Genomic DNA, 23946 nt, shown 5'->3' with positions numbered 1-23946 from the left:
TGAGGACGTTAGGGTGCTGGCTGGTGTGGGACATCAGAAATTGGGCGGCCTGAGTATCCGTGCTCGGGGGCCTGGGGGCTGTGTAGTGGTATCAGTGTCACTGAGCACAATCTGGGGGACTCGGACACCTTGCCAGCTCAGTGGGAGCCGATTTGGGGGCGCCTGAGAGTTTCCAGCCTGTTACATGTTGGCACCTCTCCGGATGTTCACGTGTTCATGAGACGGCACCAGCACGTGACCCCAGGTTCTGCTTTAGAGAGGTCAGCTCCCTGATCCCCAGTTCCACATTCACGAGTACCAGCGGCCTTCAGACCCCAGGCCCCAAGCCGCACGTCCCATGAGGCCGTCAGACCCTGGAACCCAGGTTCCCGACTCCGTGAGTCCCGCGTGCCTCTGCGTTCTCACGGCCACGCTGGCCCCCACACCCCGGCACCAGTGGCCCCGCTGCAGCCCCAGCGTCCCCGTCCACGAGCCCCCTCGGCCCGCCATGGCTGCTGACCAGAGGGGCCTGTGGAAGATGCCGGTCCCAGGCATGCAGTGACCCCAGGCTCAGAGCAAGGGCAGCAGGCGGGTCACCTGTCCAGCCTGGTGGTGCTCTGCCGTTCTCCGCAGGCTGCCTTTCCTGTCCCCCTGCCTCACCCGCCCGCCCCACACCCGCAGTCCCGTGGGCCTGGATCCGTCCTGGAGCCCCAGGAAGCCGGAGCCCCCTCGAGCTGGCCTCAGAGCAGTGGCGGCTCATGGCCTCGGTGAGGTACCTTCCCCCAGGTACACTCAGTGCTTGTCTCTGTAGGCCACTTGATGCCACGCAGTGGTTGCCAAGAGGCTGTCCCCTCACACGAGCTCGTGGGGGCATAGGTGGCTCTGCTTCCTGATACGGGAAGGTGAGGTGGCGACTCACGAAGAGGAAGTCTGTCTGCCCGCATCGGCCCGGACAGCTGTTCTGTATAGGACCAGTGTCGGCTTCCCAGGTGTGTGGTGCAGGTGCAAATGCTCAGGTAAGGTATGTTTGTTCAGATGCGTGGTACAGACAGGTAAGGTACGTGTGCTCAGGTGTGCAGTGCAGATGCTCAAGTAAGGTACATGTGCTCAGGTGCATGGTGCAGATGCTCTCACATGTGTGTCGCAGATACAGGTGTGTAGTACAGACCGTCACATGCCCTCGGTGGGGGTGTGGCCCGTGGAGGCACAGTGAGGGGTGGGGCCAGGGCCCTGCCCCAGCAGGCCAGAGAGGCTGGTGGGCTGAGGGGCTGGGGGCCAGGCCTCCTGAAAGCGGGGCCGGGTGCCCCAGTGTCAGAGTGGGAGGGACTTGCGGCAGCCGGGAGCCGCGGCCGGCCACGCGGGGGCAGCACAGGCGCGCCCGGGAGGGACGCTGGCCCGGGAAGGCGGCCCCGCCGGATGCCGCGCAGCAAAGCGCCTTCCGCATCTGTCCGTCGTGCCTTGCCCCGGCCGTGCGGAGCCCCGCCGAGTCCCGAGTCGGCGGGACGGGCGCCAGCACCGCGGGGCAGCCGGGCACGGGGCAGGCCGGCCGCGAGGCCGCTGCTCTGCCCGGTCCCTGTGCCCTATCCCGCGGCCTCCCCGACCCCGTCCCCCACTTCCTGTCCCCTGGCCATGGCTCCGTCATCTGCTCTCAGCTCCCTCTCTCCATGGTGCCGCTGGGCTGGCTCCTAATGTGCCCTACAGGGAAGAACCTGAGACCTTGGGGTCCTCCCCCACGTCACAGAGGGAAATAGTCCCAGAATGATTAGGACCCCTGACCTTGGCCACCACCCAGGTCACCACAAAAGTCAACCTGGCCAGCTGGGAGAGTCACCTGTCCCAGGCTAGGGCAATCTGGCCAAGGAGGGGAGGAGGCGGGGGTCTGGAGACAAAGCGGGTGTCACCGCTCACCTGGGCAGGTGGCCATGGGGGCTATGAGCACTCCCCTGGGGAGGGCGGGGTCTGCACGGGGAGCAGAAGCCAGACCCTTCTCTCTGCCGCGTGACCGTCTGCCCCATGGCGTCTCCACTGTGTTCACCTGTCCGCTCTGACCCAGGCGCCCCATTCCGAGGGGCCACCTTGCTGTCCTGGAAGGTAAGGACCCGAGGGGCGGGGCCGCATGTGCCCTCACACCCAGCCCGTCACCCTGTAGCCCCCAGCAGATGGGCCCGGAGCCAGCTCACCACTTCTCCGCAGCACAAATGCAGTGTGGGCTCACTCAGGTGCACATGTGTGCAAGTGTGCATGTGTGTGCAAATGTTCATGTGAGTGTGCGTGTGTGTATGAATGTGACTGCGATCAATGTCTGACCCCGTAGACGAGAGGCTCCAGGAAGTCAGCCCACGTCTGCTTTCAGGAGTCGGAGCATGCAAACCAGGACGAACAGGTAAAGGGGATTCTTACCTGGTGTGCGTGTGTGTGGTGAAATGTATGGAAGATACAGTGTGTCACCTTAACCATTTTAAGCGCACAGTTCCGTGTATTGAGTGTGTTCGCACTGCTGTGCACCTGTCACCATCATCATGTCCAGGACTTTCTCCTGGTCCCAAACTGGACCTCTGTCCCCATTAAACACTCACTCCCTCCCGTCCCCAAGCCCCTGCGAACCACCATCTGCCTTCTGTCTCTGTGAATCTGACCCTCTAGGGACCTCATCTGAGGGACATCACACGGCGTTCGTCCTTCTGTGCCTGGCTTGTCGCTCGGCATAAAGCCCCCCAGGCTCACGCATGTGGCAGCCTGCGTCAGGGTCCCCTCCCTGCTAAAGCTGTCAGGCTGCATCGCGTGCTCGTCCATCGCGTGGGTGGACACGGACTGTCCTTCCGCCTGGGGGAAGTGCCGCCCTGCCCATCGGTGCACAGATATCCCTTCAAGTCCCTGCCCCAGCCCTTTCGGTTACGTCCCGGAAGCGGCGGATTCCACGGTAAAGCTGGGGAATTACTTGGGGCCCCTCCATGCTGTTGTCCACAATGGCTGCACCTGGGACTTCTACCAACAGGCACGAGGGGTCCGATCTCTGCACGGCACTGCTTTTGTTTCGGGGGGCTTTCTTTGTGATGGCCTCCTAATGAGTGTGGGCGTGAGGAGGTATCTCCCTGTGGTCTGGGCTGCGTCTCCCTGACGACTAGTGATGCTGAACATCGTTTCAGGTGCTTACTGGCCATCTGTGCATCTTCTTTGGAGAAACGTCAGGTCTTTTCCCCATGTTCTAATCGTTTGTGTTTTTAGTGTCCGATTGCAGGGTATCTTTGTGCGTTCCGCATGCTGACTCCTAATCCGACCTGCGCCCTGCGACGATGCTCTCCCATTCTGCGCCTGGGTGGCCCCCTCACTTTGCTGTGTCCTCTGTGCACAGAAGTTTTCGATTCCGACGTAAGTTTTCCTCTTGCTGCCTGTGCTTGTGGTGGTGTTATGTGGGGAATCTTTGCCAAATCCAGTGTCATGAAGCTTTTCCCCTGAGTTCCTTCTAAGAGTTCTGTTTTCCACGTACAGGTCTTTGATCCATTTTGAGTTACTTTTTGCACATGGCGTGAGGTGAGGGTCCAGCTTCGCTCTGCACGAGGAGGCCCTGTCACCCTAACACCATGTGTTGGGAAGAGTCGCTCTCCCCCGATGAAGGCTCGGCACCTCGTCCAGCATCACCGGCCATGTGTGTGAGCTTACCTTTGGGCTCTACTCCGTCCCGTGGGCCTGTTCTACTTACCTGTTTTCTAGATAGGGAAACGGAGACCCAGAGAGAGCCCGAGGTGCCCTTCACGTGGGCCTCAGCAATGCAGAGCTGGAGAGGGAGACAAAGCTTCCGTCTCCGTGTACGGCCTGCAGACACCTGCTCCCAACCCCCCTGAAGGGAGCTGGAAGAGGTGCTGGCCCGGCACAGCCTGGGGCCACTCACAACGGGGCCGAGCGAGCCCCCCACCCCCAGGCAGGCAGGAGGTCAGAGAAGTCACTGTCCTGAGAAGGTGCCTCCACAAGCCCGCTGTGCAGAGCACTGGCAGGGCACTCTCCCCTGCCCTGAACACCCCACCCCGGCCCCCCAAGCCCCAGCAACCAGTCACCTGAGGCTTTCTACAAGAGGCTGTTCTGAGAAGTGCTGGGAACTCAACACAGGCTGGCGTCTCTGAGATGACCTAAGAGATGCGTCCACTGTGTGGGGTGTGAAGCTGAAAGCAGCGAACAAACTTGACAGACGAACAGACTCGGGCTGGACCAGATGTGGACAGCGGCTGCCGGCGTGGAGCGGGGGCGGGGGCGGGGGCGGGAGATGGGGTACAGGGGGCCAAATGTCTGGTGACGGAAGGGGGTTTAACTTTGGGCGGTGAACACGCAATGTGCCGTATGTGACGTTGTTGAATCGTGCACTTGAAACATTTGGTTTGATTAACCAATGTCACCTCAATAATTTTAATAAAAAGAGACCTATTCAATAAGAAAGAAAATACAGAATGAGAATTGTAGAAATTAAAAATAGACTACCTGGAAGGGAAAAACAGAAAAAACTGCAGGGAAGAAAATCTCAAAACAAAAAAGTGTGGGCCGATGGTGGGGGAGGCGTCAGGGTTGTTTTCCAGAGCTGACAGGTGACCCCACCTGGGAGGCCCAGCAGGTGGGGCGTGGGCGGGGCGGGGGGGGGGGGGCACAGGCCCTGAGGCTGGGGGGCAGCCTGTCCCCACAGGTGGCCTGTCCCCCAAACATGCTCCTCCTGCCCCCTTCGGCTTCCACAGGACATGCTCCAGCCAACGCCAGTGGACCCAGAGGAAAGCCTGGGAACCGGGGAACCGCGGGGACGGGCTGAGTGGGCTGCCCAGAGGGCGCGGCCATGGGGGGTGGGGACGGTCTGAGTCACGGAACCGTGGAAGGCTCACGACAGAATGTACGGAGCTGCCGAAGGATGTGGGGACAGCAGCAGGTCCCAGAAAACCAAGCAAATGAGTCACCACGGCTCAGTCCGGGTAGAGCAGGGCAGGAAGCAGGACAGTGAGTGTGCCAGGAAGCGGGAGGCCGGCCCTGCCCCCCCCCCCGCGCCTCGCCCCTCCCCCTCTGCCTGCATCTGCTCTCCCCTCCCCCGCCCCTCCCCTCTCCCTTCCCCCCGCCCCTCCCCTCTCCCTTCCCCCCTCCCCTCCCCTCCCCCTCCCTTTCCTGCCTCTCCCCTCCGCTCCCCCCCAGCTCTCTCCTCTTCTACCCTCCCCTCCCCTCCTTCTGCGGGCGATGGGGCTGCAGCAGGGTACGTGGAAGACGCTGCTCTGTCCTGCACCATAAACCCAAATCAGGCGGTGGGGGGTGTAAGGGTGGCCTCTGCGAGACGAAAACCTTTGAGCTGCAGGGAGGACAGGTGGAGTGTGGGGCGAAAAGCACCCAGTCCGCGGGAACGGCCCCTGCGCACGCTGCAGGGCCTCCGCTGTGCGCTCTTCACCAGCCCACTCCCCTGGGGCTTCCCCGCCGCACGTGCTGGGTGAGGTGCTGGGTGAGACCCTGGGCGTCCGCCTCAGGTCGGGACGCTGGCCTGGCTCCCAGCTTACAGGGCCCAGGACACGCCTGGCAGAGGCGGGGCGCTGAGAGTTGGGGGCGCTTTCAGCCCAGCCCACTCCCCCAGGCTGTTTCACCCCCTCACCCTCATCTGCGCGGGGTCCGGCTCCCCCCACCGCCCCCGAAGCTGCGTGGCCCCGCCCCTTCCTGCGGCCTCCGTCGGGGCTCCTGGGGGGCTCTCCACCTGCAGCCGGACGCCTGCGCCCCTCGCACTGGGCGCAGGAGCTGATGCCCGCAGAGCAGGAAGCCCTTCCTGGCTGGCAGGCAGGAACGGAGAGGGGGAGAGGGGGAGAGGGGACCGCAGTGACAAAGGTCAGCCCGCGGTGACAACAGCAGCTCTTGACAAAACGCTCCGCGTCTCTCTCGGCCTCCGGGGAAAGGGGGCGCGGGAGAGAGCGCAGACAAGACCGAGGGCTGCCCCGGAGCACCACGGGCGCCCGGGCTGTGGGGGGGCAGCGCGCCCCCGTCTGCCAGCCTGCGTCTGGGGCCCGCAGGGTGCGGCGAGGATGCCCAGCCCGCGGGAGCTGGGAGCTACTCACCTGTGGAGGCGAGGGCCACGGGCTCTTCCTCCGCTGGCCCGCGGGACCCGCTGCGGCCCTGCCGCGGCCTTGCGCACCTCCTGCAGGGCCAGCCTTTTGGCTGTCATGGCTCAGGTAGCTGTCTCGTCACCCACCCATCTATCGCTGGCACAGCCACGTCAGGACGCAGATGTGGGGAGAGAGGGGGGGCTCCTTGGCTTTCCTCCTTCCCCAGCTCTCCTCCCTTCACCCTGGGAGAGCATAACCCAGGCGAGAGGTCTCTGTCCCCAGCTGGTGGGGACGGGAGGACTCAGCCACCTGAGAGCCTGTTTGTGCTGGGGCTTGCCGGGGGGCCTGCAGATCAGGGCCCGAGGCTGCGGTTCGGGGTGTGTCCAGCTGGTGGGGGGGGGGGCAGGCAGTGACGAAGGTCCTGGTGACACCTGGATGTTACTGCAAACAGTCGTGTGAACCAAAGTTGCCAAGGGGGAGATGTGACCGCTGAGCCCCTGGGGACACTGCCTGGGGGTAGGGAGCCACCTTGCCCTGGCGGGGTGCCCAGAGGCTCCCAGAAAGGGCACCTCTCCCCGAGGCCCCAGGACTGCAGGGACGGTGGCCTCCCTGAGGAGGGCCATCCTGTTTCTGCTCAGTCCTACTACCTGCCCGAGGCTCCGTCTCAGGGACATGCCCAGGGAGTGACCAAGGCGGCTGACCTGAGCCCAGCCAGGGCAGTCTGAGGGACGGGGGGAGGTGGACACCACTTTTCTTCTGCACCTCGAGCTGCATGGCTCCTCCTGTCCTTGTCCTGCCCGGGGAAGGGGCCCCGGCAGAGTCCCTGACTGATGGGCTGGCTGAATGACACTGACGTCTGGACAGCCAGGCGCACGGGGCTCCCCGAGTTACAGGGGTGCTGTCTTCCCAGGCAGGGGGAGTGCAGCTCTCACCGCAAAGCTCCGAACCCTCTGGGTGGCCGCCCAGGTGTCCCCACCCGCATTCCTGGGTCCAAGGCTCCCTCCAGGCCTGAGCTTCCCACGGCAGACCCAAGAGGGACCCCAATATCATACGCATGCTTACATAGTTCCTTTAACAAGAAAAAAAAAAAACTACCAAAAAGGTACAAAAGTACCCCATGCTCCTTGCAAAAACATTCAGGAACTGCAAAAAAATTTTAAAATATAAAAAGAAATTAAAGTTCACCTGTAACCTGTTACCCACCCGACTTTCCTGAGTGTAATGCACTTTACAGAGGTTGGATCAACATGCGGCAACACAGCTGCGCGGGTCCATGTCAAAAAACGACGTAAAACCATTTACTCAGCTAAATCTCCAGCCCCTGCTCCGCAGCAGGCAGACGGCGCGGCCCTGGGCGGGCACCTGTCGGCGCGTGGCGGAGAGACGCCCGCCGCGATGTCCGGGGCGCACTGCGAACGCGGCAGGGGCGGGAGGCGGAGGACAGCGGCGCCGTCCCTGTGCGGTGGGCGTTCGCTCTGAGGACGCAGGAGCAGGACCCGGAGAAGGGCGCTGTCCTGAGGGGACAGCAAGCGCCCAGGGCCTAAAGCACATGGCTCATCGGAGCGCCGCGGCGAGGCCAGGGCGAAGGAGGTTGGTGACTTCGGGGGAGGGGCGCTTCGCTCGGAGCCTGCTGGGGGCCTGGAGCGACATGTTTGGCTGCGACCTTGGGGCAGGAGTGAAACCGAAGCCGCCGCAGGGCTGGCTGCGCGGCCGCGCGCCGGGGCGGCGGGGCCTGGACTGAGGCGGTGGCGGGTGCGGAGGGGCGAGCCGGGAGCCACGAAGGGGCTGGGAGACAGGGAGGGAGGCGACCCCGTGGCAGGCAGGGTGACTGCGATGGCGCCAGAGTGGGCCGGGGTCTCCGGGGCCCCTCAGACGTTGCCCAGAGATTTTAGGGTGCCTCAGGAGCTCCGGGGTGGACGCGGGCGCCGAGCTGGTGAGGGTGGGGGTGATGTCCGTCAGGCGGCTCCGCCCGGACCTCGGAGCCCAGGCTGGAAGGGCGGGGGAGGGCGCGCGCCCGCGGGGGTGCAGGGGCCCCGCCCGCGGGCCCGCGAGGACAGCGCGACTGGAGGACCGTGCGCTCCGCCGCGCGGGGCCGGGCGCCCGCCGCGCACTCGCCCAGCGGGATCCGAAACGTCCCGGGTTGCGACGCCGCACGAGGCCGCTGCGGTTCCTGGAAAGTTCGGGGTCAAAGGCATATGACTGTTGCATAGGTTGCGAAACTTTGGATTCTCACGACCCCCCAAGCAGACGCGGCAGGACGCGTCGTGCTCACCTTACCTGTCTGGTAGGACCTCGCGGCCGCGCGAGCCCGGGCCTTGCGCCTCTGCGCCGCGGGCAGGTGCGCGCTCAAGCCACGCGGGCGCAGGTGCGCGAGACGCGGCGCCGCGGGCGAGAAATAGGGGCTGCGGGGAGCACAGGGCCTCAAGGGGCGCGCGACCCCGCCCGCCCCGAGCGGACCGTTTCCTGGGAGGCCGCGGGGCGCAGGAGCGCAGGGCGCGGCCGCCCCGAGGCGCACGCAGGACCAGCGCCCGGGCGGGGCGCGCGCGCGCCCCCTGCCGCCTCCCTCCCCGGCGGCTCCGGGGCGGGGCGGGGCAGGCTCGCGTGCGGGGCGGTAGGGCGGTCCTTCCGCGGCCACAGCCGCCGCCGGGTCCCCGCGATGCGCGAGCGCCTCCCCGCACAGCTGCTCCCGCGCGCACCGGAGCCGCCGCGCCGAGCCGGCAGGTAAGTGACCGCGGCGCCCGCCTCCCTCGGCGCTGCCCGGAGCCTCCTCCTCCCACCGCATCCCCGCGTCGCCAGGCCCCGGGGTCCAACGGGCAGCTTCTCGCTTGAAACTAAAAGCGGGACTTGCGGGCGGAGCCGTCCCCTCGGCCCCCCGGCGCCTCCCGCAGCGTCGTTGCCGAGCCCCGCTGTGAACTGAAGCTCCCGCCTGGGACGCGCCGCGGCGCGAGTCGGGCCAAGTGCCCTTCGCTCCGAGCCGTGTCTTTCAGAAATGTTTGGGGCGAGGCGGGGGTGGGGGGGGTCCGAGCCGCCCCCCGCACCCGAGGGCTGCCGGGGCAGCTGCAGGCTGGGCGGGCGCGGGTGCCCGGCTCCCCCCACTCCGGCGTGGGTGGGGGTGCATGTTCCAGGAATTCCCTCGGTTTCAGTTAGTGGTTCCAAGCAAGTTTTTTCGTAAAGTCTTGTTCTGAGTGGCTGGACATCCTAGAGGGTGGCTGCTTTGTGAGTGGCGTGGACCCTCGGGGACCTGCGCTCCCGCTGCTGCCGCAGCGACCCCACCGGGCGGGGTAGGTGCCGGTCAGACCCTGCAGGTATTGCCCCGGAAGCAGCGGCCACCCGTGCCATGCCATCGTGGCAGGCTCAGCCTTTGTGGCGCCAGCCACAGGCTGGAGGGGCTCCTGCTGAGGCTCAGTGCATGAGTATGTGCCCCGGGCCTCTGTCCCCCTGGGCTCTGGGTGTAGGACAGTGGTGAGCTGCCTCCCCACTGGGGACACTCTCCAGGTGGCCTCTGGCACAGGCGGCCCCTGTCCCACGTCAGCCGTTACTACTGCCTCAGGCGTGGCTTCTGCCCTGGGTGGAGGGGACCCTTGGGTGATGTGCAGACCGTGCCCACTCGTGGTGGCCAGGTGAGCGGCCAGCGGGAGGCGCGGCCCTGGTTTCGGGGGCTGGGCTGTGTCCTGGGCCACGCAAGACTGGCAGTCACTCCCTTTTGCAGAGGAGGACTTCAAGGCGTTGACCCGTGGAGCTGGACTCAGACCCAGTGGTCCCCTTCTGGGCTCGGTCTGGGGTGCTGCACGCCCTGGGGGTGCTGGGTGGGGAGAGGTCTGAGCTCATCGCTTCCCTGTATCCTGAGCTGGACACTCAGCGAGACTTCTGCAGGAGGAGAGCCCAGGGGGGGAGTCCGGGTGCTCTGACACGCCTCAGAGCCGGAAGGGACCCCCTCCGCGCCCCCCGCGTGTTCTCCGTGCGGCACCCGGGCCTCCTCGGGGCCCCACTCTGTGCTGCCCTGGTCGCCGGCAGCCCCAGGAGCCCAGTGGGGACAGTTCCCCGCCGCCTTAGGCCGAGGAGGAAGCTGGGTCAGGCCTGCGACCCTTGCCCGCCCCACGGGCTTCTGCAGGGTAGTGGCTCAGTGAGGGAGGCTTCGTTTTTCTGGGGAGCACGGACCCTTAGGAAGCCAGCACGGGCACCGGACAGCACCTGCCTCCTGGGTGCGCAGTGTCCAGCCTGCGGTCGCTGCTGGCCCTGGGCGCTGTAACCCGCATGTCTGTGCTGTTCAGGCACTGACCTGGAAATGCCCAGGGAGGCTGTGGCTTTGTGGGGGTTTGGGGGGCACGAGGAGGGGAGGGCTCACCGATGAGCCTGGACCCCGTCTCAGCTCCTGCTGTGGCGAGGGGCATTTGGGATGGAGAGTGAGAGGCCACTCCCCTGAGTGTCCCTTGGGCGCTTCTCATCCCCCAGCTGTCCTTCACCCCACACCGTCCCTGCTCTGAGGCTGGGGTCTCATTTGGGGACAGGGTTCCCTAGGACTGGGGTCTCCAGGGGCTGGTGCAGGTCAGCTGTCCCTTCGCCTTCGACCTCAGGGGTGTCTGAGTGGGTGGCTGCAGCCGGCCCCTCTGGGAGTTTAGGGAGACCCTCACAGCCCGCCCTCCCTGTCTGGACCAGGCCGGTCTGGCCTGCGGCCCAGCACGGGGCGCGGCGGAAAGGCTGGCCCTCCGGAAGCATCCAGCCCCCTGGACTCCGTCCCTCCTCACCCACCCAGCTCCCGCCGCAGAGCTCCCTCGACCCTGCGGCAGGCAGGTCACCGTCAGCCTCAAACCGCTGCGAGCCGCCCGCGGCAGCTCCTCCCTGGCTCCGGCCGGCCCATGCCCGCTCCGCCTCCTTTTCTCTCCACTCCAGAATTTTCACTCACATTGGTGAATAAATCCATGCTCTGCATTTTTTATTGAGGTGAAATTCACATAACATAAAATTAACTACTTAAAATGTACAGTCCGGTGGCATTTCCTTAGTATTTTGCCAACGTTGTGCAACCACCATCTCTGTCTAATTCCAGACTTTTCCTTCACCCCACACGGAAACTCCGTCCCCATCGCGGCCACTCCCCAGCCCCGCCTCAGGCCCTGGCAAGACGCATCCACTTTCCATCTCTGGACTTGCTGTCCTGAGTGTTCTGTGCACTCGGAGCCACTGGGCGCCCTCGGTGTCCCCGGCCCACGCACTTTCATGGCTGCGTAGTGTTCCACCCGGGCTCACGCTCGCTGGGGCGCCTCTGCCCCCTGGCTCCGGGCCTCGGCCGCTGTGGCGCTCGAATGTCGACCTCGCCTCCTTCCGTCCGCTGGGCCGGGGAGGGACCGCGAGTCGCACCGGGCTCCGATCGACTTCTGAGGACCTGCCGCACGGTTCTGTGGTTGCACATGGTGCCTTCCCGCCAGCCAGGGACCAGGGGCCCGTCTCGGGGGCCCGCGTGCCGTTCCCCAGTTGTCCGGCCTCACCATTGCAGCGGGTGTGGAGAGCCAACTCACTGCGGCTGATTTACAGTTCCCTAGCGACCGACAATGTCTGGCATGTTTCCACGTGTTTGTTGACCATTCCTTGGGAAAAGCATCTCTTCGAGCTGTTGGCCCGTTTTTAAATCGAGTGACAGGCTTGGTGATGTCAGTGCTTCGTTGGGTCTGGATACCAGGCCCCGTCGCTCACGTGGCCGGCAGATTCTCCCGTCTGCAGGGAGGCTCTTCGCTCCTCCGATGGTGCCCTTTCAAGCCCAGGTTCTTAATTTTGATAAAGGCCAATTTGTCTGGTTTTTCTTTTCTTACCTGCGCTTTTGGAAATGTATCTGAGGATCCATTGCCAAGTCTCAGGGCAGGACGATACAGTCCTGTGTTTTCTTTAAGAGTTTCATAGTTTTAACTCTTGCACTTGGGTCTTTTAACTAAGTTCGGTTAATGTTTTTCACATGGTGTGAGGCAGGGGTCCAGCTTCCTTCTCTGGCATGTGGACGTCCAGTTCTCCAGGCGGCATTCACCGAGAAGGTCCTTGACACGCTTCTCGCAGACTGGCTACCTTCGTATGTCTATTCTGATGGCATATTTCTCTCTTTTTATGCTTTTAAGATTTTTATTATGGAAAATTTCAAATATTTTACAGAAATGGAGAGAATTTTACAATGAGCGCAGCTTATTCGATGACCAGCATAGGTGGTTGGCTGTCGCGTGGGCTGGTGCGGGTTCCTGTAAACCCGGCCCTGCTCCCCGGGCTGAGGCAAACCCCACGTGTGCTGAGTGCGTGTCTCTAAGCACGCGGACTTTCACATTAGCTGTTTGAGCTTGTAACTTACTTTTTGTGTGATCCCAGAGGGTAAATGGGGAGTGCTGTCCGCCGGACGGTGCGGGGCAGGGGGGCGGTGCCTGTGGGGCCCCGTGGCGTGGAGGCCCCGCGCACCCCGCCCCCCCTTCCCCCGCGGGGTCCGGCCCCCGGTGCAGGGGACCCGAGCCCGGAGGCGGCAGGTGGGCACGGGACACAGGGCTGCCACTCACCTCGAGGCCGGTGTAGGAGCCCCCGGCACGGTCCCTCCTGGCCTCGCGTCCCGGTCGCCACGCCCGCGGCCCCCACGGCGCTGTGCCCCGCGCTGTCGGCCGCGGCCGACCGGCGCCAGACTCCTCTGGCGCGAGGCGCCGTTCGCTGCGGGCGGGTCAGCTGCGGGGACCCCGCGGGCCGGGGCCCTCAAGGCAGCGTCGGTTCGGAAGCCGTTTCACAGGGCGCGGGGTCCGGGTCTCTGCGTCCCCCTGCGCGCTCCCCGGCCGCTGCTCTGCTGTCCTCCCGCGCGCCCGGTGCCCGCGAGGCGTCCGCGTCACTCTTGCCTTTGCTGCCCTGTGCCCGCGACAGCGTCTCCCGTGGCTTTGATGGTTATTTCGTGTATTGCCAGCCAGGAGCGTTTGGTTAGTGACCTGCTGGAATGCGTAGGGGTACAGTTTTCATTACATTTGGACAAATTTCTGCTATCATTTCCTGATTTCTTTTCCCGTCACCTCCTTTAGGGCTGCATTAGAGCCGCAGTCGCACACAGGTGAGACCCCTGGAAACCCCTAAGCACTGCGTTGGCCTCGGAGCCTGCGGGGGCCGAGCGGGGTGCCACGGCCCTTTTCCCTGAGCCCTGCCGGCTCAGTTGCTGGCCGCCGCAAGGCTGCTGGGGGCCGCGTCCCGAGCAGAGGGCGGCCCCCTCCCCGCCGCGCTGTGGGCCCCTGACTTGCACCTGCGTCAGGGTCCTGGCGGGGAGCGGGTGTCTGGGCCTGGCTCCGACCTCTGGGGAGCACTCGGCCTCGGCCATTGGGTGAGATGCCGGCTGCGGGCTTTTCGTCCGCGTCCTTTCTGGGGTTAATTAGGTTCCTGTCAACCCCTACTTTGATGAGTTTTTGGATTTTGTCCAATGCATTTTTGCATGATAGAGGAGATCGTACTTTCATCTTTAGTTTATTGATATAGCGAATTACGCTGATGAAGTTCTGGACGTGGCAGCAGCCGTGGACGCCGTGGGTGACCCTCACTTGTGACGCACCGTGCTCCTTACACGCGGCCAGGCTCCGTTTGCTCATAGCTAAGCGAGGGTTTCCGCGTTGGGGTTCATGAGCGCGGTCGGTCTGGACTTCCCCCTTCATGAAATGTCTTTGCTTTCTGGAGTCTGGGTGATGAGCTGGCAATTTTCAATTATATTTTCAATTTTCTGCCAGGGGTTGCAGAGAGTTGGTATTACTTAATGCTTAAACTGGTAGAATTTACCAGTGAAATCGTTGTTTTTATTGCCAGAGTAGGCACACAGTTGAGCAGGTTCTCTGTTCTTTCTTGAGTGAGTTTTAGTAGTTTATGTCTGTCAAGGAATTGGCCATTTCACCTGAATTGTTGACCCTGCGGAGACAGCATTTGTCTTCGTCTGCTCATGACAAGACGCCTCAGGCGGGCGGCCTAAGTGACAGGAAGTCATCTCGCATGGTGCTGGAGGCTGCGAGCCAGGGCCGGGCGCCAGGGGTGGCCGCTCCCTGGCCTGCCCACGTCGCCTTCACGCGGGCACAGACCTCTGGCGTCCTTCCCTGTCCCGAGGGCAGCATTTCTGCTGGGTCCGAGCTCTGTCCCCGCGACGCCCGCGCCCCCCGCTCCCTTCGGAAGGGTGCTGCCTGCAGCAGGCGAGTGCGGGGTGGGGCTGTGCCTTCGGGTTCTGGGAGGGCACAGCTGAGCGCGCGCACGGCCCTCATCCCCCGTGCGGGGCACGGGGGCTCTGTGCTCATGGCCCTCCCTCCACGCCCGACGCTGCCGCTGCAGCTCTGTCCCTGATCGGCCTGGCCAGAGCTTTATCAATCTTGTTGATCTTTTCAGAGAACCGACGTTCAGTTTCATTGAGTTTTCCTCGTAACGATTTCTGCCTTTCGGCTTGATTTGGATTTATCTTCTCTTTTTCGAGTTGCGTAAAGTGAAAACCCAAATGACGTATTCGAAACTTTTTCTGACATGAACACTGAGCGCTGCCCATCGAGGAGCTGCTCGGCTGTTTCCCGCGGAGTGGGACACTGTGCTCGCTTTCGCTCAGTTCGCCTTTGCATCTCGAGGAGACTTTCTTGGACCTACAGTTATTTAGAAATGAATTGCCGTCCAAATATTTGGGAATTTTCGATGTATCCTTCTAGCGTAATTCCATAATTCTCAGGGGACACACTTCGTTTGGTTTCTGTTCTCCTACGTTTATGCCCCTGAACATAGCACATCGTGGCGAGCGTCCGTGTGCCCCGGTGTGGCGTCCGCGGCAGCCGGGCAGGTGTGTCGTTCGGACGGTCGGTGTCCCTCCTGAGAGGGCAATGGTGGCGTCTCTGGTGAATTACCTTTCCGGTTTCATTAGTTTTTGCTTCTTGCGTTCCGAAGCTCTGTTAGGCGCAGGCAGGTTCGGGACAGCTGCGGCCTCCTGGAGCGCTGACCCGTCCGTCGCTGTGCGGCGTCTCCCTCTGGCCCTGGGACTTTCCTTGTTCCGAGGTCCACTGTGTCTGACACTCATAGCTGCTCCCCCGGCCTTCGACGGCTGTTTGCACGGCGTCTACTGTACTTGCTCGTGTCTTTACAGTCCGACCGTTTCCTGCACTTAGAGCGGACCCTCGGCACATTCTCGCGGCACTGTCTGCGCGGGTGGGCGTTGTGCGTTTGAGTCTGCCTCCGCTTCCAGGCTGTACACGCTTGAGGCCGGACGAGGGCTCCTGACCGCGTCCCTCAGTCTGTTGGCACAGAGCCTGGCGTCGAGTGGTCACTGCCCGCCCGTCTACAGGATGTGTGTGAGCCTCGACATCCTCACTGCTCGGAAACCTGAAGAGACGGGCGACTGACCAGCCTCGGGGCCCAGAGGAGGCAGGCCCAGAGGAGGCAGACGAACAGACTCGGGCTGGACCAGATGTGGACAGCGGCTGCCGGCGTGGAGCGGGGGCGGGGGCGGGGGCGGGAGATGGGGTACAGGGGGCCCAATGTCTGGTGACGGAAGGGGGTTTAACTTTGGGCGGTGAACACGCAATGTGCCGTATGTGACGTTGTTGAATCGTGCACTTGAAACATTTGGTTTGATTAACCAATGTCACCTCAATAATTTTAATAAAAAGAGACCTATTCAATAAGAAAGAAAATACAGAATGAGAAGTGTAGAAATTAAAAATAGACTACCTGGAAGGGAAAAACAGAAAAAACTGCAGGGAAGAAAATCTCAAAACAAAAAAGTGTGGGCCGATGGTGGGGGAGGCGTCAGGGTTGTTTTCCAGAGCTGACAGGTGACCCCACCTGGGAGGCCCAGCAGGTGGGGCGTGGGCGGGGCGGGGGGGGGGGGGGCACAGGCCCTGAGGCTGGGGGGCAGCCTGTCCCCACAGGTGGCCTGTCCCCCAAACATGCTCCTCCTGCCCCCTTCGGCTTCCACAGGACATGCTCCAGCCAACGCCAGTGGACCCAGAGGAAAGCCTGGGAACCGGGGAACCGCGGGGACGGGCTGAGTGGGCTGCCCAGAGGGCGCGGCCATGGGGGGTGGGGACGGTCTGAGTCACGGAACCGTGGAAGGCTCACGACAGAATGTACGGAGCTGCCGAAGGATGTGGGGACAGCAGCAGGTCCCAGAAAACCAAGCAAATGAGTCACCACGGCTCAGTCCGGGTAGAGCAGGGCAGGAAGCAGGACAGTGAGTGTGCCAGGAAGCGGGAGGCCGGCCCTGCCCCCCCCCCCGCGCCTCGCCCCTCCCCCTCTGCCTGCATCTGCTCTCCCCCTCCCCCGCCCCTCCCCTCTCCCTTCCCCCCGCCCCTCCCCTCTCCCTTCCCCCCTCCCCTCCCCTCCCCCTCCCTTTCCTGCCTCTCCCCTCCGCTCCCCCCCAGCTCTCTCCTCTTCTACCCTCCCCTCCCCTCCTTCTGCGGGCGATGGGGCTGCAGCAGGGTACGTGGAAGACGCTGCTCTGTCCTGCACCATAAACCCAAATCAGGCGGTGGGGGGTGTAAGGGTGGCCTCTGCGAGACGAAAACCTTTGAGCTGCAGGGAGGACAGGTGGAGTGTGGGGCGAAAAGCACCCAGTCCGCGGGAACGGCCCCTGCGCACGCTGCAGGGCCTCCGCTGTGCGCTCTTCACCAGCCCACTCCCCTGGGGCTTCCCCGCCGCACGTGCTGGGTGAGGTGCTGGGTGAGACCCTGGGCGTCCGCCTCAGGTCGGGACGCTGGCCTGGCTCCCAGCTTACAGGGCCCAGGACACGCCTGGCAGAGGCGGGGCGCTGAGAGTTGGGGGCGCTTTCAGCCCAGCCCACTCCCCCAGGCTGTTTCACCCCCTCACCCTCATCTGCGCGGGGTCCGGCTCCCCCCACCGCCCCCGAAGCTGCGTGGCCCCGCCCCTTCCTGCGGCCTCCGTCGGGGCTCCTGGGGGGCTCTCCACCTGCAGCCGGACGCCTGCGCCCCTCGCACTGGGCGCAGGAGCTGATGCCCGCAGAGCAGGAAGCCCTTCCTGGCTGGCAGGCAGGAACGGAGAGGGGGAGAGGGGGAGAGGGGACCGCAGTGACAAAGGTCAGCCCGCGGTGACAACAGCAGCTCTTGACAAAACGCTCCGCGTCTCTCTCGGCCTCCGGGGAAAGGGGGCGCGGGAGAGAGCGCAGACAAGACCGAGGGCTGCCCCGGAGCACCACGGGCGCCCGGGCTGTGGGGGGGCAGCGCGCCCCCGTCTGCCAGCCTGCGTCTGGGGCCCGCAGGGTGCGGCGAGGATGCCCAGCCCGCGGGAGCTGGGAGCTACTCACCTGTGGAGGCGAGGGCCACGGGCTCTTCCTCCGCTGGCCCGCGGGACCCGCTGCGGCCCTGCCGCGGCCTTGCGCACCTCCTGCAGGGCCAGCCTTTTGGCTGTCATGGCTCAGGTAGCTGTCTCGTCACCCACCCATCTATCGCTGGCACAGCCACGTCAGGACGCAGATGTGGGGAGAGAGGGGGGGCTCCTTGGCTTTCCTCCTTCCCCAGCTCTCCTCCCTTCACCCTGGGAGAGCATAACCCAGGCGAGAGGTCTCTGTCCCCAGCTGGTGGGGACGGGAGGACTCAGCCACCTGAGAGCCTGTTTGTGCTGGGGCTTGCCGGGGGGCCTGCAGATCAGGGCCCGAGGCTGCGGTTCGGGGTGTGTCCAGCTGGTGGGGGGGGGGCAGGCAGTGACGAAGGTCCTGGTGACACCTGGATGTTACTGCAAACAGTCGTGTGAACCAAAGTTGCCAAGGGGGAGATGTGACCGCTGAGCCCCTGGGGACACTGCCTGGGGGTAGGGAGCCACCTTGCCCTGGCGGGGTGCCCAGAGGCTCCCAGAAAGGGCACCTCTCCCCGAGGCCCCAGGACTGCAGGGACGGTGGCCTCCCTGAGGAGGGCCATCCTGTTTCTGCTCAGTCCTACTACCTGCCCGAGGCTCCGTCTCAGGGACATGCCCAGGGAGTGACCAAGGCGGCTGACCTGAGCCCAGCCAGGGCAGTCTGAGGGACGGGGGGAGGTGGACACCACTTTTCTTCTGCACCTCGAGCTGCATGGCTCCTCCTGTCCTTGTCCTGCCCGGGGAAGGGGCCCCGGCAGAGTCCCTGACTGATGGGCTGGCTGAATGACACTGACGTCTGGACAGCCAGGCGCACGGGGCTCCCCGAGTTACAGGGGTGCTGTCTTCCCAGGCAGGGGGAGTGCAGCTCTCACCGCAAAGCTCCGAACCCTCTGGGTGGCCGCCCAGGTGTCCCCACCCGCATTCCTGGGTCCAAGGCTCCCTCCAGGCCTGAGCTTCCCACGGCAGACCCAAGAGGGACCCCAATATCATACGCATGCTTACATAGTTCCTTTAACAAGAAAAAAAAAAAACTACCAAAAGGTACAAAAGTACCCCATGCTCCTTGCAAAAACATTCAGGAACTGCAAAAAAATTTTAAAATATAAAAAGAAATTAAAGTTCACCTGTAACCTGTTACCCACCCGACTTTCCTGAGTGTAATGCACTTTACAGAGGTTGGATCAACATGCGGCAACACAGCTGCGCGGGTCCATGTCAAAAAACGACGTAAAACCATTTACTCAGCTAAATCTCCAGCCCCTGCTCCGCAGCAGGCAGACGGCGCGGCCCTGGGCGGGCACCTGTCGGCGCGTGGCGGAGAGACGCCCGCCGCGATGTCCGGGGCGCACTGCGAACGCGGCAGGGGCGGGAGGCGGAGGACAGCGGCGCCGTCCCTGTGCGGTGGGCGTTCGCTCTGAGGACGCAGGAGCAGGACCCGGAGAAGGGCGCTGTCCTGAGGGGACAGCAAGCGCCCAGGGCCTAAAGCACATGGCTCATCGGAGCGCCGCGGCGAGGCCAGGGCGAAGGAGGTTGGTGACTTCGGGGGAGGGGCGCTTCGCTCGGAGCCTGCTGGGGGCCTGGAGCGACATGTTTGGCTGCGACCTTGGGGCAGGAGTGAAACCGAAGCCGCCGCAGGGCTGGCTGCGCGGCCGCGCGCCGGGGCGGCGGGGCCTGGACTGAGGCGGTGGCGGGTGCGGAGGGGCGAGCCGGGAGCCACGAAGGGGCTGGGAGACAGGGAGGGAGGCGACCCCGTGGCAGGCAGGGTGACTGCGATGGCGCCAGAGTGGGCCGGGGTCTCCGGGGCCCCTCAGACGTTGCCCAGAGATTTTAGGGTGCCTCAGGAGCTCCGGGGTGGACGCGGGCGCCGAGCTGGTGAGGGTGGGGGTGATGTCCGTCAGGCGGCTCCGCCCGGACCTCGGAGCCCAGGCTGGAAGGGCGGGGGAGGGCGCGCGCCCGCGGGGGTGCAGGGGCCCCGCCCGCGGGCCCGCGAGGACAGCGCGACTGGAGGACCGTGCGCTCCGCCGCGCGGGGCCGGGCGCCCGCCGCGCACTCGCCCAGCGGGATCCGAAACGTCCCGGGTTGCGACGCCGCACGAGGCCGCTGCGGTTCCTGGAAAGTTCGGGGTCAAAGGCATATGACTGTTGCATAGGTTGCGAAACTTTGGATTCTCACGACCCCCCAAGCAGACGCGGCAGGACGCGTCGTGCTCACCTTACCTGTCTGGTAGGACCTCGCGGCCGCGCGAGCCCGGGCCTTGCGCCTCTGCGCCGCGGGCAGGTGCGCGCTCAAGCCACGCGGGCGCAGGTGCGCGAGACGCGGCGCCGCGGGCGAGAAATAGGGGCTGCGGGGAGCACAGGGCCTCAAGGGGCGCGCGACCCCGCCCGCCCCGAGCGGACCGTTTCCTGGGAGGCCGCGGGGCGCAGGAGCGCAGGGCGCGGCCGCCCCGAGGCGCACGCAGGACCAGCGCCCGGGCGGGGCGCGCGCGCGCCCCCTGCCGCCTCCCTCCCCGGCGGCTCCGGGGCGGGGCGGGGCAGGCTCGCGTGCGGGGCGGTAGGGCGGTCCTTCCGCGGCCACAGCCGCCGCCGGGTCCCCGCGATGCGCGAGCGCCTCCCCGCACAGCTGCTCCCGCGCGCACCGGAGCCGCCGCGCCGAGCCGGCAGGTAAGTGACCGCGGCGCCCGCCTCCCTCGGCGCTGCCCGGAGCCTCCTCCTCCCACCGCATCCCCGCGTCGCCAGGCCCCGGGGTCCAACGGGCAGCTTCTCGCTTGAAACTAAAAGCGGGACTTGCGGGCGGAGCCGTCCCCTCGGCCCCCCGGCGCCTCCCGCAGCGTCGTTGCCGAGCCCCGCTGTGAACTGAAGCTCCCGCCTGGGACGCGCCGCGGCGCGAGTCGGGCCAAGTGCCCTTCGCTCCGAGCCGTGTCTTTCAGAAATGTTTGGGGCGAGGCGGGGGTGGGGGGGGTCCGAGCCGCCCCCCGCACCCGAGGGCTGCCGGGGCAGCTGCAGGCTGGGCGGGCGCGGGTGCCCGGCTCCCCCCACTCCGGCGTGGGTGGGGGTGCATGTTCCAGGAATTCCCTCGGTTTCAGTTAGTGGTTCCAAGCAAGTTTTTTCGTAAAGTCTTGTTCTGAGTGGCTGGACATCCTAGAGGGTGGCTGCTTTGTGAGTGGCGTGGACCCTCGGGGACCTGCGCTCCCGCTGCTGCCGCAGCGACCCCACCGGGCGGGGTAGGTGCCGGTCAGACCCTGCAGGTATTGCCCCGGAAGCAGCGGCCACCCGTGCCATGCCATCGTGGCAGGCTCAGCCTTTGTGGCGCCAGCCACAGGCTGGAGGGGCTCCTGCTGAGGCTCAGTGCATGAGTATGTGCCCCGGGCCTCTGTCCCCCTGGGCTCTGGGTGTAGGACAGTGGTGAGCTGCCTCCCCACTGGGGACACTCTCCAGGTGGCCTCTGGCACAGGCGGCCCCTGTCCCACGTCAGCCGTTACTGCCTCAGGCGTGGCTTCTGCCCTGGGTGGAGGGGACCCTTGGGTGATGTGCAGACCGTGCCCACTCGTGGTGGCCAGGTGAGCGGCCAGCGGGAGGCGCGGCCCTGGTTTCGGGGGCTGGGCTGTGTCCTGGGCCACGCAAGACTGGCAGTCACTCCCTTTTGCAGAGGAGGACTTCAAGGCGTTGACCCGTGGAGCTGGACTCAGACCCAGTGGTCCCCTTCTGGGCTCGGTCTGGGGTGCTGCACGCCCTGGGGGTGCTGGGTGGGGAGAGGTCTGAGCTCATCGCTTCCCTGTATCCTGAGCTGGACACTCAGCGAGACTTCTGCAGGAGGAGAGCCCAGGGGGGGAGTCCGGGTGCTCTGACACGCCTCAGAGCCGGAAGGGACCCCCTCCGCGCCCCCCGCGTGTTCTCCGTGCGGCACCCGGGCCTCCTCGGGGCCCCACTCTGTGCTGCCCTGGTCGCCGGCAGCCCCAGGAGCCCAGTGGGGACAGTTCCCCGCCGCCTTAGGCCGAGGAGGAAGCTGGGTCAGGCCTGCGACCCTTGCCCGCCCCACGGGCTTCTGCAGGGTAGTGGCTCAGTGAGGGAGGCTTCGTTTTTCTGGGGAGCACGGACCCTTAGGAAGCCAGCACGGGCACCGGACAGCACCTGCCTCCTGGGTGCGCAGTGTCCAGCCTGCGGTCGCTGCTGGCCCTGGGCGCTGTAACCCGCATGTCTGTGCTGTTCAGGCACTGACCTGGAAATGCCCAGGGAGGCTGTGGCTTTGTGGGGGTTTGGGGGGCACGAGGAGGGGAGGGCTCACCGATGAGCCTGGACCCCGTCTCAGCTCCTGCTGTGGCGAGGGGCATTTGGGATGGAGAGTGAGAGGCCACTCCCCTGAGTGTCCCTTGGGCGCTTCTCATCCCCCAGCTGTCCTTCACCCCACACCGTCCCTGCTCTGAGGCTGGGGTCTCATTTGGGGACAGGGTTCCCTAGGACTGGGGTCTCCAGGGGCTGGTGCAGGTCAGCTGTCCCTTCGCCTTCGACCTCAGGGGTGTCTGAGTGGGTGGCTGCAGCCGGCCCCTCTGGGAGTTTAGGGAGACCCTCACAGCCCGCCCTCCCTGTCTGGACCAGGCCGGTCTGGCCTGCGGCCCAGCACGGGGCGCGGCGGAAAGGCTGGCCCTCCGGAAGCATCCAGCCCCCTGGACTCCGTCCCTCCTCACCCACCCAGCTCCCGCCGCAGAGCTCCCTCGACCCTGCGGCAGGCAGGTCACCGTCAGCCTCAAACCGCTGCGAGCCGCCCGCGGCAGCTCCTCCCTGGCTCCGGCCGGCCCATGCCCGCTCCGCCTCCTTTTCTCTCCACTCCAGAATTTTCACTCACATTGGTGAATAAATCCATGCTCTGCATTTTTTATTGAGGTGAAATTCACATAACATAAAATTAACTACTTAAAATGTACAGTCCGGTGGCATTTCCTTAGTATTTTGCCAACGTTGTGCAACCACCATCTCTGTCTAATTCCAGACTTTTCCTTCACCCCACACGGAAACTCCGTCCCCATCGCGGCCACTCCCCAGCCCCGCCTCAGGCCCTGGCAAGACGCATCCACTTTCCATCTCTGGACTTGCTGTCCTGAGTGTTCTGTGCACTCGGAGCCACTGGGCGCCCTCGGTGTCCCCGGCCCACGCACTTTCATGGCTGCGTAGTGTTCCACCCGGGCTCACGCTCGCTGGGGCGCCTCTGCCCCCTGGCTCCGGGCCTCGGCCGCTGTGGCGCTCGAATGTCGACCTCGCCTCCTTCCGTCCGCTGGGCCGGGGAGGGACCGCGAGTCGCACCGGGCTCCGATCGACTTCTGAGGACCTGCCGCACGGTTCTGTGGTTGCACATGGTGCCTTCCCGCCAGCCAGGGACCAGGGGCCCGTCTCGGGGGCCCGCGTGCCGTTCCCCAGTTGTCCGGCCTCACCATTGCAGCGGGTGTGGAGAGCCAACTCACTGCGGCTGATTTACAGTTCCCTAGCGACCGACAATGTCTGGCATGTTTCCACGTGTTTGTTGACCATTCCTTGGGAAAAGCATCTCTTCGAGCTGTTGGCCCGTTTTTAAATCGAGTGACAGGCTTGGTGATGTCAGTGCTTCGTTGGGTCTGGATACCAGGCCCCGTCGCTCACGTGGCCGGCAGATTCTCCCGTCTGCAGGGAGGCTCTTCGCTCCTCCGATGGTGCCCTTTCAAGCCCAGGTTCTTAATTTTGATAAAGGCCAATTTGTCTGGTTTTTCTTTTCTTACCTGCGCTTTTGGAAATGTATCTGAGGATCCATTGCCAAGTCTCAGGGCAGGACGATACAGTCCTGTGTTTTCTTTAAGAGTTTCATAGTTTTAACTCTTGCACTTGGGTCTTTTAACTAAGTTCGGTTAATGTTTTTCACATGGTGTGAGGCAGGGGTCCAGCTTCCTTCTCTGGCATGTGGACGTCCAGTTCTCCAGGCGGCATTCACCGAGAAGGTCCTTGACACGCTTCTCGCAGACTGGCTACCTTCGTATGTCTATTCTGATGGCATATTTCTCTCTTTTTATGCTTTTAAGATTTTTATTATGGAAAATTTCAAATATTTTACAGAAATGGAGAGAATTTTACAATGAGCGCAGCTTATTCGATGACCAGCATAGGTGGTTGGCTGTCGCGTGGGCTGGTGCGGGTTCCTGTAAACCCGGCCCTGCTCCCCGGGCTGAGGCAAACCCCACGTGTGCTGAGTGCGTGTCTCTAAGCACGCGGACTTTCACATTAGCTGTTTGAGCTTGTAACTTACTTTTTGTGTGATCCCAGAGGGTAAATGGGGAGTGCTGTCCGCCGGACGGTGCGGGGCAGGGGGGCGGTGCCTGTGGGGCCCCGTGGCGTGGAGGCCCCGCGCACCCCGCCCCCCCTTCCCCCGCGGGGTCCGGCCCCCGGTGCAGGGGACCCGAGCCCGGAGGCGGCAGGTGGGCACGGGACACAGGGCTGCCACTCACCTCGAGGCCGGTGTAGGAGCCCCCGGCACGGTCCCTCCTGGCCTCGCGTCCCGGTCGCCACGCCCGCGGCCCCCACGGCGCTGTGCCCCGCGCTGTCGGCCGCGGCCGACCGGCGCCAGACTCCTCTGGCGCGAGGCGCCG

At 64.5% G+C, this 23946-nt stretch overlaps 3 protein-coding genes across 6 annotated transcripts in view; 1 reads left to right on the top strand and 2 right to left on the bottom strand.

Annotated features, from left to right (window-relative positions):
* Positions 1 to 6901: 6901 nt before the first annotated feature.
* LOC118606918 (translation initiation factor IF-2-like) lies at positions 6902 to 17402 on the bottom strand. Its single transcript, XM_036226297.1, has 4 exons — positions 17296 to 17402; positions 16842 to 17013; positions 8304 to 8578; positions 6902 to 8196 (listed from the first exon to the last, which is right to left on the bottom strand). Exons 1-4 carry the CDS (start codon positions 17400 to 17402, stop codon positions 7581 to 7583), a joined length of 1170 nt encoding a protein of 389 aa, XP_036082190.1. The 3' UTR covers positions 6902 to 7580.
* A 1347-nt stretch (positions 17403 to 18749) lies between these two features.
* The window catches only part of AHRR (aryl-hydrocarbon receptor repressor), a 50324-nt gene continuing 45127 nt past the window's right edge, over positions 18750 to 23946 (top strand). Inside the window, exon 1 of one of the 4 annotated variants that reach the window (XM_036225655.1) lies at positions 18750 to 18871. The gene's annotated coding sequence lies outside the window, so the exon portion shown is untranslated. Of the gene's footprint in view, positions 18872 to 19446; positions 19620 to 19876; positions 20003 to 23946 lie in introns of those variants that run through there. The other 3 variants (XM_036225656.1, XM_036225657.1, XM_036225654.1) reach the window with 3 other exon arrangements.
* On the bottom strand, positions 18806 to 20063 carry LOC118606917 (translation initiation factor IF-2-like). The gene is made up of 3 exons (XM_036226296.1): positions 19887 to 20063; positions 19559 to 19833; positions 18806 to 19451 (listed from the first exon to the last, which is right to left on the bottom strand). The coding sequence occupies exons 1-3, from the start codon at positions 20061 to 20063 to the stop codon at positions 18836 to 18838; spliced, it is 1068 nt and encodes a 355-aa protein (XP_036082189.1). The 3' UTR covers positions 18806 to 18835.

This window comes from Rousettus aegyptiacus, unplaced genomic scaffold (assembly GCF_014176215.1).
Source record: "Rousettus aegyptiacus isolate mRouAeg1 unplaced genomic scaffold, mRouAeg1.p scaffold_m13_p_8, whole genome shotgun sequence".
Taxonomy (NCBI): Eukaryota; Metazoa; Chordata; class Mammalia; order Chiroptera; family Pteropodidae; genus Rousettus; species Rousettus aegyptiacus.
The sequence above is the reverse complement of the archived record's forward strand: the minus strand, read 5'-3'. Positions and strand labels throughout refer to the sequence as shown.